Below are 13,964 nucleotides of genomic sequence, written 5' to 3' on the forward strand. Positions count from 1 at the left end.
TATTTTATATTTTGGGAAGTCGAGGCGTGTTTGAAAACTGCGTGTTTTTCAATTTTCTCAAGTGAATTTGCAAATACCCCACAGAACTCAAAACGGTCTTCCAGAACGGATTACGTTCGAGAACCAAGGTACCACTGTACTCAGCAAAAAAAGGTACTCACCATGAAGTTGTTACAAGTGCTACACTTTTAACCAGTGCTTTTCTTCTTAAAAAAAAAAAAGTGGCAGTACTGCACACCCTTGAGTACCCCCAGAAAAAAACACTGGCTGAAACTAGTTCCCTCTTGTAGGTGAACTCTGGTTGAACTTCAGTTTGTCCACCAGCAGGGACAAATGTTGCATGTAACAGGGGAAGGCCATAGAAGAAATGCTTGCTCTTCATTTGCTTAGCCATGGTTTAGCAAGTTGGGCTTGATAAAACAGAAGGTCCCAGCAGCAGATTATCAATATACATGCAATGATTATCAATACACATACAGTCCCAGACACTTACAGCAAATGAGAAGCAGGAGACCCTGAGCTTGCTGTAACATCCAACGCCACCCTAAGATCATAAGCAATAAAAATATACAAAAATTCTATACCTTCCATGTCAAGGTCTCCAAAGGGATTCAGCTCTGTTGTATCAGGATCTACAAATGGATTTGATCTCGAATTGGCCACGTCTTGATCCTCTTCATCCAAAAAATTAAGCTTGTTTATAAGCTCTGAGAAGCCAAGTACAGTACTTTTCAGTATGGCAAAAATTAGGACTGTGCATGGTTTGAAACAAACATTTTATTCTCCAAGGTATTTCTACCAAAAATCTCTAGGAACAGTGATCCCTACTGCAAAGCTAAACTGTAGCACACCAATGCTTCTAACTCAGTGGTAGTAATAGAATCAGGCACATATTTATTCAATAGTCCGCTGTAGCCTTCACCCACTAAACAGTGGCAAAAGCTTTCTGCAAGAAATTGTCTGGGGGCAGGGGGAAGTAGTTCTAAAAAGGTTGGAATTTTCCAATTATATACAGCTTACATGTCACTGTGAGGCTTCAAAACATACAGAGCACAAGTATGTTTATGGTGCAAATTTTAGCCAGTTTCAGTGCCCATGTCATGCTGTCATCTGTTGGCTGCACTACAAATTACTTAAAATACTGCAATGGATGTCAAGCACAAAGATACAACTGACATTCAACTACAAACAGAAGCCAAGGGGATAACAGGTCAGAGTAAAATACAGACAGACAATCAGAAACAGAAAGGAAGGAGGAAAGCTCATAGACCTTCAGAGGAACTGGCTGATTTAGCTGAAAGCATATTTGCTTGCTTTACGCAGTCATCTTGATCTTCATCTAAGCTGCTCAGAGCATTCAACTGGTTTACAATTTCTGTAAACAGAAGCCAGTCAAGATAATTGTAAGGTAATGTTATTTAAGGGACAAAGGAGTACAAAACATGCTGTTATTAGAAAAGGAAAAAGGAAAAGAAACGACGTATGTTAATTTACAATGAATACATTCTAGAGAAAATCACCATTCTAATACTTAATGTATTCAGGACTTGTATGATGATCTTCCTCAAAATTTTAATGAAAAGGAATGCTACCTTTTCATTAAACAGCTCGTTCCAGTAACAGGAAATTATCAGACTAGAGCTACAAACTGAGTAACTGAATTAGATACTCCTGCAGTTTGCTGTACCAGTTTTAAGATGAAACTTTGCTTTGATCTGTATATGAACTCTGATCCACTGTGCAGACAGGGGTTTACTTGGGGACTAAGGGGATGTGAGGTTGACCAGTGTGATTTCAATCTTGCAGGGCTTCCTCCAGAAAAGGTTTTGGAAGCAAAAGATTCTAAAGGTATAAAATTATGCAAAGTGAGCAACTATGCACACCTTCATTTAATTTCTGTAATGTGCTTCATTTGGCTGTAAACTTTGGTATTTTATGGTTGATGGGTTCTATGGCAGCCCTGTATCGGGAGGTTTTTATGTTTTTAGATATGCTGTAAGCTGCCTAGAGTGGCTCGGAAAACACCAGCCAGATAGGTGGGGTAATATAACAATAATAATAATAATAATAATAATAATAATAATAATAATAATAATAATGGATAAATTAGGAAATAATGTATGAAAACTGTAAGAAACAGCTATATCTAGAACAGGAATTCAGGAAGCTAAGATGACAAACAATAGGAATTGCAGAATCCAATGCTGAGCAAATAGAAACATCAAAACCACCTCTATTAGCAGCGTATTTTGTGATGGTAAGGCTGACTTCTGTTCAGAAGAAACACTTTCAAATAACACAGTATCAAATCATACAATGCATGTATAACAAAGATAAAGAAATATGCTTATGGAATATGATGCATTATATTAGCCATACAATTGCCATTTTGGAAGTAAGGTTGGGTAAAAAGGTTATGAAATTCCAGATGGCTAAAACTTCATAGTACCCACTTTTTCTGCTGACTAATCTGTCTGGCCAACTTGTTCAACTGGTGGGCACATATTCCTAGAAACTGGAGTAACTGAGCTGCTGCTATCGATTTCTTTAATTATTTAAATTGTTTTTATTGAAATATTTTCATGGATAACAAAGGTACATATAAAGCCTCGGTTTGCAGTTTGCAGATACACATATCTGTGTATCTGAAGAAGTGTGCATGCACACGAAAGCTCACACCAAGAACTAACTTAGTTGGTCTTTAAGGTGCTACTGGAAGGAAAAAATTTTTTTGTTTTGACTATGGCAGACCAACATGGCTACCTATCTGTAACTGATGCAGACTGGTGTGGAGAACCAAGGAGTTCATAGGGAATTCCAATAAATAGGTATGTCATGGAGTGTATCTGCTTAATAAAATATAAGTCTTAGTTCCTACCTATCTGCCATTCAAGTCTATATTAACTAACACTCCAGGACTGGAAAATTTCATATAAATGCTGCCAATGGTCTGTGCCTCCTGTGGAGAATAAGATCACAGAGGCCTGAGAAAATCAACATTTTTTATAAAAGCACATAATCCCCTACTAAAAGTGCTGGCAAGTGTGCTTAGCTAGATAGGGTGAGAAAGCGACTACCAGTGGAGAAAGCGACTATCTTCAACAGGTGGATTCAGGCTGCTTTGCCTTGTCTTCAGAATGTACAATAATTCCAGATGATGGCAAGCCAAATGTTAAAGTTTTACTGCAACACATGAGAATTATCACTCAAGCAGGTTATTTCTTCCTGCATGTGGCAGCCCCCAGAAGCAAGGTCAGGAGGGTTGCAAAGGCTGGTGGCCTGTCCGTATGCAGTCAGTCCCACCCTTCCCTTTACAGGTAAGTCCTTCACTCTTCCAGCAGGACTCTAGTAGACATTAAAGTACAGATGCAGGAATCTCCCCTCCCTATGCCTTGAAGTAGTTTTGCCTCTAGTCCATTAAACCAGAGAGGGCCAGACTCACAGGCTCTCCTCCTGCTCTCCAAAGATGCACAAATGCCAACTGTCCGTACCACCTGTCAAATGGTACCATTAGAGCGGTTTAGAAGAAATTTCGAACAGTAAACAATCCCAATACTTTATATTATTTTATAGAAGGTTAAGAATTGCCTATCTGTTAAGTCATGGTTTTAATTATTAATCCTTGGAGGAAAACAAACCTGTAATTTTTGCAGCCTTTTCTTCCTGGTTCACTCTGTTTTCTTCATCATCTTCATTATCTTCTTCAAAATCATCTAAATTTCCAATATCTGCTTGCTTCATACTCATCAGACTTGCCAGGCTTTGCATGTCTTCATCCCTAACAAGAACAAGAAACTCTGTACAGTTGCCCCATATTGTTATCTCATATTATGAACTGGGGGCAGAGAGAATAGTTGCTTACTTAAAGCCCTGCACAAGTTCATGGGGATTGCACCAGGACTTCCAAATCATTCTCTTAACCAACTGTGCCACGGGAGACTATGTAGGAAAGCTCTGTTTCTGCACATGACTTTGACATGTTTGGGAAAGTCTTGCTTCTAAGTTTCGTCTCTGTACATGCTGCATAAATCGTTCTGCACAAATCGTTCTAATACTAAGACATTCCCTCATCACCTCAGAATGTTCAGTTCACATTGAGTCCAGGAAAACATTATACTTTGACCCTGTTCTTAATGCATAGTTGACCACATCTATTGGAACGTAATTGTTTAAGTCTTGCATTATCAATCATTAGTTATATTTTAATTAGGAGGTTTTCATGCCTGTCTAGTTCTGTGCTCCCTTTCCCAGTCTTTAAGCTATCGGTGATTAATGCCTATATGGAACCTTTTGCTTTGTACTTGTGTTAACCAATCAGCAATAAGCACATATGTGGCAATGCTGTAATATTCAATAAAAGAGGCTCCTCGAGACTTGCTCAGGAGATGCCTCCCAGATGACACTCGCTACCTGTCTGTCGTTATTTCAACCCAACATCTGGTGACCCCGACGTGATTGCCAGATCCCTTACGCAGCCAAGCCCCTGTACTTCACTCGACTGGAAAAGTCTCAGCGCGCTAATTCGTGAGTATGGGGGAGGGGAACTGACTAGGTTCCAGCAGGAGCATGCCAAGGAGTTGCTCCATCTCGTTAGACAGCGGGTGGCGGGTGCTCATATTTCTTTGAAAGAATTTGAACAGTTGTTATGTGAGATTGCTTGCCAATGCCCCTGGTATCCGGAATCAGGGTCTTTAGGGTCAGAGGCTTGGCAAAAGATCGGAAAAACCCTTTTTGCAGAACCGAGGGCACCGATTCATTGTCTGCTCACTTGGCAGAAGTGTGCAGATGCCATCGCTAGATTAGGACCTCAGGCATCTCAGCCCCCGACGGCACCTGCTCTTTTGCCAGTTGCAGACAATCCTCCACCTTACCCCAAGATTTTACCTCCATCGCAACTTTGCCAGCCCCTCCCTACGCCTCAGCCCACATCCACCCCCCCATTCCTCCTTTGCCTGTCCCAGCCCCTGCGTGCTCTTCCACAGGAGCTGTACGTGCAGCGCTTTCTCAAGCTAGGCAGCAGGGGCACCTCTCCCTGGAGGAGGAGGCTGGATGGGCTGGGGAAATGCCATCTGCTTTCCCTATCTCCTATACCAACCCAGGCACTGCGCAACAACAGATAATGTACGAGACGCTTCCTTATTCTATTCTGAGAGAATTAAGGAAAGCCATTAATGATTCTGGCCTCAAGTCTTCTTATGTGCTGGGGATGCTGGAGGGGATCGCAAATGGTTATACAATGCTACCTCAAGATTGGAAGGATTTGATGCGCATGCTTTTATCTCCTGCTCAGTATGTAGTTTTTGAAAGCGAATTTAAGCATAGCGCAGCAGTTCTGGCTGATCCACAGCATTCAGCCAACCAGCTCTTTGGTGCTGGTCTGTATGATACTATACCAGCACAGGCGCAATTGACACCTTTGCATTTTAGTCGCACCGCGACCTGCGTGCAACGCGCCTTTCGGAAAGTCCCTGTCTCAGGGCAACCACTGATCTCCTTTGTTAATATTAAGCAACAACATTCGGAGCCTTACCATCAATTTATAGATAGATTGAAAGAATCAATCGCCAGGCAGATAGATGACCCTACAGCTCAAAATGAATTGATGAAAAAATTGGCTTTCGAAAATGCTAACACCGACTGCAAGAAGGCATTGCAGTCAGTTGTACATCGCCCCAAATATGACCTAGCCGATATGATTCAAACCTGTGCCGATGTAGGAAGCCAGAGCCATGCGATGTCTTTGCTTGCCGGTGCCATCCAAGCTGGCAATAAGCCAACAGGCAACTGCTTCAATTGCAAACGCCCAGGTCATTTTGCTAAACAATGCAGAGCCCCTGGCGGATAATACCCCCATCTTCGTCAAAAAAAAAGAAAAGTGGGAAATGGAGATTTGCTTCTGTGCCTCATTTCGTGCCTTAATATAAATTCCATGATAGTGCTCATTTTCAGTGTTTTGTTTTTGTCCCTTTCTGCTTCCGCTCCTAATAGCGGTGATTCCACATCAATAAATGTGTGGGAATCTTTTGCAAAAACCCTCAATGTTTCATCCTTTTGCCTAACTCAACAGGTATCAATAGGTGAAATCCTTGGCTCCTGCCTTATCCCTGTTTGCCATGACCCTCTCGATTTGCAAAATGATACCTGGTTTTATTCATCCTTACCCCAAAATGATTCTCTCTGCACCCTTGGTTATTCTGGTTACCATAACTGGGGTAACCAAGTTCGCCGACGCCCATCTCTGGCCATTGATTTGTTGACCCCATATGTGGCCTCTTTTAATATCACTTGCGCCCGTATGATCAATTGCACAAAAACCAACTGTGTGAAAATGGGCAAGGATAATTTTAACTGCTCTGATTATGTAAATATTTCCTATGTATATAAATATACAGAGCTGCCTGAAGGCTGGTTCTGGTCGTGCCCAGGCTACACATTCAATTATATTCCAGCGAACATTAGCCATGGCACACCTTGCTGCTTAAGCCGTTTGTCTATCATATTACCCAAAAAGCATCATTTGTCCCGGTCTCGATATCGCCGCTCTGTGGAATTGACTAATGATTGTGATGATTCTGTTTCTCTCCCTAGCAGATCTGAATATATTTCTCTAGCTGTCTCTCTCTTAGGAGTCCCTGGATTGGCTGTACGGAATAGCAGGAATATTAACTCTTTAGCTTGCTCTGCAGCAAAAGCTCTGAACTTTACCTCACAAGCTCTTCACCTTTTGAATAAAAAGCAGAGTGAACTCCAACATGGACTCTTGCAAAATCGTGCGGCAATTGATTATCTGCTGATGCTTCATCATTATGGTTGTGAACAAGTGGATGACATGTGCTGTTTCAATATTACTGACAATTCTAAAGCTATTCAAAAGCAAATTTCTCATTTGCAAAATCTCACACATCACATCAAACAGGACGTTGGACTTTCTGGCCTCTGGGATTCGTTTACCCAGTGGCTCACTGGCTGGTTGCCAAATCTGAATTGGCTTCGCAATCTTTTTCAATATGTTATTATCATAATATGTATATTAATTTTGCTATGTTGCTTCATCCAATGCATCCCTGGTCTCATACGCTTTTGGTCTCAGTGTTTTTATCCTCCTCAGCCACCCAATAAAATCATCACTGCCTACTTTGCGAAATGGCAGCACCAACAGTAAACATTAGGGGAGATGTGGACGGACTTATTTCGGGCATGCGCTGGCATACCACGTATCCCGGAGTATTTTTGTCCCATTGCCCTTAAAATCACTTGACAGCATTGGTGGGCAGACTTATTTCGGGCATGCGCTGGCATACCACGTATCCTGAAGTATTTTTGTCCCACTCACCTTTACATAAAAAAAAAAGGAGGAGATGTAGGAAAGCTCTGTTTCTGCACATGACTTTGACATGTTTGGGAAAGTCTTGCTTCTAAGTTTCGTCTCTGTACATGCTGCATAAATCGTTCTGCACAAATCGTTCTAATACTAAGACATTCCCTCATCACCTCAGAATGTTCAGTTCACATTGAGTCCAGGAAAACATTATACTTTGACCCTGTTCTTAATGCATAGTTGACCACATCTATTGGAACGTAATTGTTTAAGTCTTGCATTATCAATCATTAGTTATATTTTAATTAGGAGGTTTTCATGCCTGTCTAGTTCTGTGCTCCCTTTCCCAGTCTTTAAGCTATCGGTGATTAATGCCTATATGGAACCTTTTGCTTTGTACTTGTGTTAACCAATCAGCAATAAGCACATATGTGGCAATGCTGTAATATTCAATAAAAGAGGCTCCTCGAGACTTGCTCAGGAGATGCCTCCCAGATGACACTCGCTACCTGTCTGTCGTTATTTCAACCCAACAAGACTATAGCATGGGTAAGAAATTATAAATCAAATCACACAGCATTTTTCACTACATACAATAAGCATGCTCAAAATGAGTTTTTTGGGCAAGTGGGGTTAAAAAAACAAAAAACACCATCTATCACCTCACATAAAACTTACGTTGCTTTCCCTTCCCTCAGGAAAATACATGATAAAGAGAACTGAAGGGTGGCAGATATCACTTTCTTAGACAGAGGCTTGAATTTTAACTTGACATCAGTCTGTGTAGGCATTGGACTTGCATATTGCTTCATGTTAATATTGCTGGTAGCAAGAGCTTTCCGGCGTCCAGAAGGAGATTCCTTAAAGAAAAGTCATTAAATAAAATGGTTATAACATTGTATTAATAATAATATGCATTTATTTAATGTATGCACTTCCCCTTTTTTTCTCGCACCAGTGTACATGAGGTTTCTAACCAAATGCAAGCTTGCTTTGCTTCAGCAAGGTTACTGTCCAGACCTTGCCCTACCGAATGTCTATCTGTTTAACTGGCATTCTCTCCCACACACATAAAGCTTTGTTAAAATGTGATACTCCCCCCCATAACTTATCATTGGTAAAACACAATGCAGTGGAAGTGTATACCTGAAGGAGTGTCTCCATCCTTATCGCTCAGCCTGGGCACTGAGGTCCTCCCCTCCGAGGGTCTTCTGGTGGTTCCCTCACTGAGATACGTGAAGTTACAGGGAACAAGCCAGAAGACCTTCTCGGCAGTGGAACGCCCTCTCATCAGATGTCAAGGAGACAACTTTTAGAAGACATCTGAAAGCAGCCCTGTATCAGGAAGTTTTTCATGTTTGGTGTTTTTATATGTGCTCTAAGCCACCCAGAATGGCTGGGGAAACCCAGGCAGATGGGTGGGGTATAAATAATGAAATAATAATAATAATACTTGTTGTGAAAATACTATTACTAGAGGTAACAAGGTCCTTAACAGAGTTACACAGAAAATGAAGTAACAAACATTTCTTTGCTAGTTCATTTTCTATGTAAACCTGTTAAGGAGTTTGTTTTTGCTTTCTAATAATTTTTATTAATAAATTTTTATTTATTACAAATATTTTGTAAATACATTAACAGAAAAGCAAACATAAGTCAGGAGTCAATAACAGTTGTTGAAAACATTGCTATATTATTATGCAAAGGATAGAAATGATAATTATGTTGACAAGTAAGAGGCTGAAGGCCAAATGAGGATTATGGTTTTGTTTCTTCCAGCCAAGGTAAGTACAGAGCAAGTTAATAGTCCCATATATCCATAACTGCTGGAGAAGAGGTGAATATATTTGAATTTTTTTTATGAAGCCTAAAAACTACCAACAGGCTGCCATAAAGGAGGAGTCTGTTGACCACACTCTCTCCAACAAAAAAGGGAGAACTCTGAGGGGATTTGGGAAAAACCGACAGGGGTAAATACCATCATTTTAAATGTCTATTCCCTTGTAACAGGAGAGGTAGATTTAAAAGGACTTTCCCCCTCCATCCTTGACAGGTGCTTTTGCTTATAGTCTCCCTCAGGTCGAATTCGCAGTTAGATTTTAAACTGTTTAAATCCCCATATGTAACATTCAGTAAACTCTTGTACATTCCTGCTACAAATCCCTTTCCATTAGGACCAATATTAAGAAAAACATTTTCTGTTTTTTAGAGTAGGCAAGTGGCATGACAGTGAACTTGCAACAGATCTAAAATTTGATAAATGTGAGGCCATCCTATAGGTGGTCCCTTAATGCCAAGGTTAATTGCTGTCTAGGGACAGGATTTAAATTTTGGCAAAAATATTTCAAACAATAATTACCATTTGGCTAGAAAAAAAGTAATAATTTTTAATGAAGAGGTCATTAGCTTTAGAATGGTACTTCATTGGGGAAAATGCCAACAAGATTTTCTGCCTCCCCCCCCCATATATAAATAGAACATTGTATGTATGGCTTTATAATATTATTGCAAGAAGCATGCGAATTAAGGAGTTTCAATCAGTACTTTTAGGATATATCCAACATTGTATCTTTATTCAAAAAAGGAGCTGCAGTGTTTATCTATTTTCACAATACAGATAATTATTGTTCATATTAGTACAATGAACTGAAGCTTGCTGATCACACTTTTCCTTTTACAATTATCAGAACCTTTGACCTTAATCTTGTTCACTGATTGACAGCAGAGGCCACAGAAAAGAGAACTTGCATTGTTTGTGATAGTAGCATCTGTTCAACTTGATTCAGTGGAGAGTATTTGCATATTCTTAAGTATTTCTTCTGAGAGGGACTAAATCCTTCTCAAGTGTTTGGTGCATTTTTGAAATTCACTCATAAGGTATCTACATGCGCTAATAGTTCCATATAATATTACTGTGCATAATCTGACAGATAACACTAGTGTTTTTTTTAAACAATGTATTCTTCAGGGATGACATATTACATTTTGACTTATCCTACTGGGCAGAAATGTCAAGTACCTTGAGGAAATGCCTTTGGAATTTTTTTATTGAATTAGTGCATTTTATTCTAGGCAAATAATAACTGTGGTAGCAATATATTTTTATTTAGATAATAGTTAACAAGTGGTTAATAATACCTTTGTTCTCTTTTGTGGGGGGAGGTAGCTAGAATCATCATATTTTTAATTCCACATGGATGTTTAGGAAAACACACACAAATTATCAGGCCTGCATTCATTTCTTTTTATAGCTGGGATACTGGAGAAACATTGGGCAAGTGTAATTATCATAAACATCCTCCATAAGCTATTTTTCAGCCACAAATTTGGAACAGAAAAATCATATCCTACTAGAACTTTCCATCAAATAAATACCTACATTTGATGGCTACAAGAATACTTTATTTTATTTTTAAAACAAGTTTGAACTACTGTTGTCTATGCTCCGCTAACCTCAAAGTTAGATTACTGCAATGTGTTATACGTAGGGCTGCCTCTGATGACGGTTTGGAAACTTCAGATTTGTATCATGCTGGTATGTTATCACTATACCTGCACTGATATACCCCTCAAAATATCAAAGTTGAAGAGCAAAAATTTCTCAAAAGTTGCAACTAATCCTAAAATGTCACCATTATCTCATTCAAGGAAAGATTCAAAGTCAATTTCATCTTCATCAGCTTGGTTGTCAAAATAATATTATGCACAGCATACTGTCATGCGTGTCAAACCATTCTTTATACAGCTGCATGTGAACACTGTGCCAGACTGCTCACATCTGCAGTGCAACAGTTCCAGAAGTGAATTTGTTGCTGGTTTATACTCTGCGAGGTATCTCTGCCATCTTCCATCCATTGCCATCTGGATTTGGAATGTTTTTCTGAATTAGCATGGCACAGGAATATGTCTGTTGATGCAATTCTACTACACCTTTTTTGGCAAAAAAAGTGATGTAGTGTAACTCCTTGGCACCTGCTGTGTTCTTACAGTCATACATGTGTAAAAATGTCAAGGCATTGTAATGGTTCTGATTTACTGTTTCAGTAAGTTGTGAAAACCTCACCACAAATTTCTGGCAGGGCTGAACAAGTTTTAGCGCAGCAAGTTTATCAGAACCATTGTAAAGCACTTACTATGTCATAGTCAATGAAGGCACAGAAGCCATGGAGTGCCTTAAGTACAATGTGTCCTATAAAAGGAGCAATTTGGCTCACACCAGCTATACCTCGATTGTTGTAATCCAGGTTTCCGAAACATAGGTGCAGTTATGTTGTAATACTTAAGAATGTAAGGAACACCTAGGATGATTACATCTGTGTTCCCTCATACAATAATGACATCCTTGCAGCCTTCCTTGGGTGCACGCTGGACATGTAGGAATAGTTTAGTATCAGCTTCTTTCTGATTTGATAGAGGTACTGTGACGTCTTCAACGTTTCCCTGGAGTTTTTCCTTTTATTTGTTCCGCTTATATTCTCCACATAGAAAGGTAATATTATTTTGTTTTATCAATGATCTTGATAAGAATCTTCACCACAGCTTTATCTTGTGGTCTCTTACAATGTACTATGGAACATCTGTCCTCTTGTGTTCTGATTTGAGAGTGGATTGCCAATCTTCCAGGAACAGGCTTAGAGCCCTGCACCTGCTCCAGATCCAGAGTTGGAGACTGTGGCCTCCAGCTCAGAGCCTTGATTTGATTGCTGCTGGACTCTGGGGTCATGACAGCAGAGATTTAAACTTGGGCAAAAAAAGAAATCATCTGTAAGTTCACTGGGTCAGCACTGGGCAGGTATTTACTTACAGGATGGTTGTGAAGACAAAATGGACTAGATAATGTACACTGCCGTGGACTCCATGGAGGAAATATGGGATACAAATATGATGAATAAAATACACCTATTACACTTCACAGTACAGTGGTACCTCGGGTTACATACGCTTCAGGTTACATACGCTTCAGGTTACAGACTCCGCTAACCCAGAAATAGTACCTCGGGTTAAGAACTTTGCTTAAGGATGAGAACAAAAATTGTGTGGCGGCGCCGCAGGGGCAGCAGGAGGCCCCATTAGCTAAAGTGGTGCTTCAGGTTAAGAACAGTTTCAGGTTAAGAACGGACCTCCAGAACGAATTAAGTACTTAACCCGAGGGACCACTGTACTGCTATCTTTCTGTTTTAATAATAAATAGAACAAGGGTTAATTACAAATGTAAAACTGACAAGACTTCAAAATTTGATTAATTTATTCTGTTGCTTTCCACGTGGAGTTTCAAAGTAACTATCAAAAATAAATGCCATTCTGAATATACACATGTTTTTCTGTGTATAAGACTTGGTTTTTTAAACCAAAAAATTAGGTTTAAAATTGGGGTTCGTCTTATACATGGATAGGGCTGATGGGTGTTTTCTTAATTTGGAGTCCCCCAAAATAGGGGGCATCTTATACATGGGGGTGTCTTATACAGTATGTTAAAATACAGTATGTTAAAAAAACCCACAGTAAAAATACTAAGGTGATCAGAGCAAGAGAGCATTTGCTTTTTCAAAACTTTTTCAATGAGTATGTCAAAAATAGAAAAAAGCACAATAGTAACTATGGTATCTGAAGGATAGAAAGTAATGAGATCATAAATGTGCTAATTGAAAGTTCTACTTTACATGTAGTCCAATTAAATAATACACAGGATGCACTTGCTTAAGCTTTTCAACCAGGTCATCCCTTCAGCCCTCCGTCACCAAACAAAGAGATTATAATTGACAGAAAATAAGGCAATATTTTCAGTCAAATTGGCTACAATTCAGAAATGCATGGTAGTGATATTGCTATTTCACTTGCTGCAAACACTCCAAAGTGAAACAAGTCCAGAAGTTCCTGGATGATGGTCTTTAAACTACATCACAAGTTCCATATTACTTAGGCTATGCTGAAGAGATCACTGCTTCACTAACAGAGCAAAATGGATCACTACAGAATCTAATTTGTGGAAGCATAGAGCAATTAAATGCTAAAATAGACAAGCTACGGGAAGCTCTCTCAACTGGAGAGAGTAAATTAGAAACTATGTCAGTTAAAATAATTTAGAGAGTTGGATGGAAGATTTGGAGGCCCAAATGCCACCTGTGATGAAAAGGGGCTTAAAAGCAAAATCATGGCTCAAGATATCCAGAACGTTTATTAAGAATGATGATGCATACGAATGGAGAAGTTAATGTTTTTAAAATGTGGCACATACCAGAAATATTCAAGATCTGAATTATAAAAGTGTGTCAGAAATGACATAAATTTATTAAGAGCAGTAACACTAACTCAGAGTTGTAACAACAAGTACTGCAGCTCAGTGGGGGAGCGCATGGTCTGCATGCAAAAGGTCCCAGCTTCAATCCCCAGCATCTCCAGCTTGCCATATTTTAGGAAGTGAAAATCCGGACGATCGGTAGGTTCTTTGATGAGATAGCCAACAACGTTTTTGAGCTTTGGGGGGGGGGGGGAATAGCCAACCGCTGCCGCTTCCTCTAGCGCTACTCACAGACTTCGTGTTCTGGGTGGCCGAAACTGAGCAAGAGGGGGAAGCAGTGGTGGCTCCCTTAGAGGCCACTGCCAGCCCAAGCTGGGAAAGATGCGCATGGGCCTGGTGGTGACGCTG

General features: G+C 39.9%; 1 protein-coding gene across 8 annotated transcripts in view; it reads right to left on the reverse strand.

The window, feature by feature from the left end:
- The window catches only part of EHBP1 (EH domain binding protein 1), a 270,384-nt gene that overhangs the window by 165,116 nt on the left and 91,304 nt on the right, over positions 1-13,964 (reverse strand). For 4 of the 8 annotated variants that reach the window (XM_083606415.1, XM_083606411.1, XM_083606414.1 and 1 more), the window contains exons 6-9: positions 7,997-8,178; positions 3,639-3,778; positions 1,271-1,375; positions 585-707 (exon numbers count right to left, since the gene is read on the reverse strand). In XM_083606415.1, the coding sequence (XP_083462541.1) occupies positions 585-707; positions 1,271-1,375; positions 3,639-3,778; positions 7,997-8,178 (550 nt within the window). The remainder of the gene's footprint in view (positions 1-584; positions 708-1,270; positions 1,376-3,638; positions 3,779-7,996; positions 8,179-13,964) is intronic. The other 4 variants (XM_083606416.1, XM_083606412.1, XM_083606417.1 and 1 more) reach the window with 1 other exon arrangement.

The sequence above is a fragment of the Podarcis filfolensis genome (genome assembly GCF_964270895.1).
Source record: "Podarcis filfolensis genome assembly, chromosome: 3".
Taxonomy (NCBI): Eukaryota; Metazoa; Chordata; class Lepidosauria; order Squamata; family Lacertidae; genus Podarcis; species Podarcis filfolensis.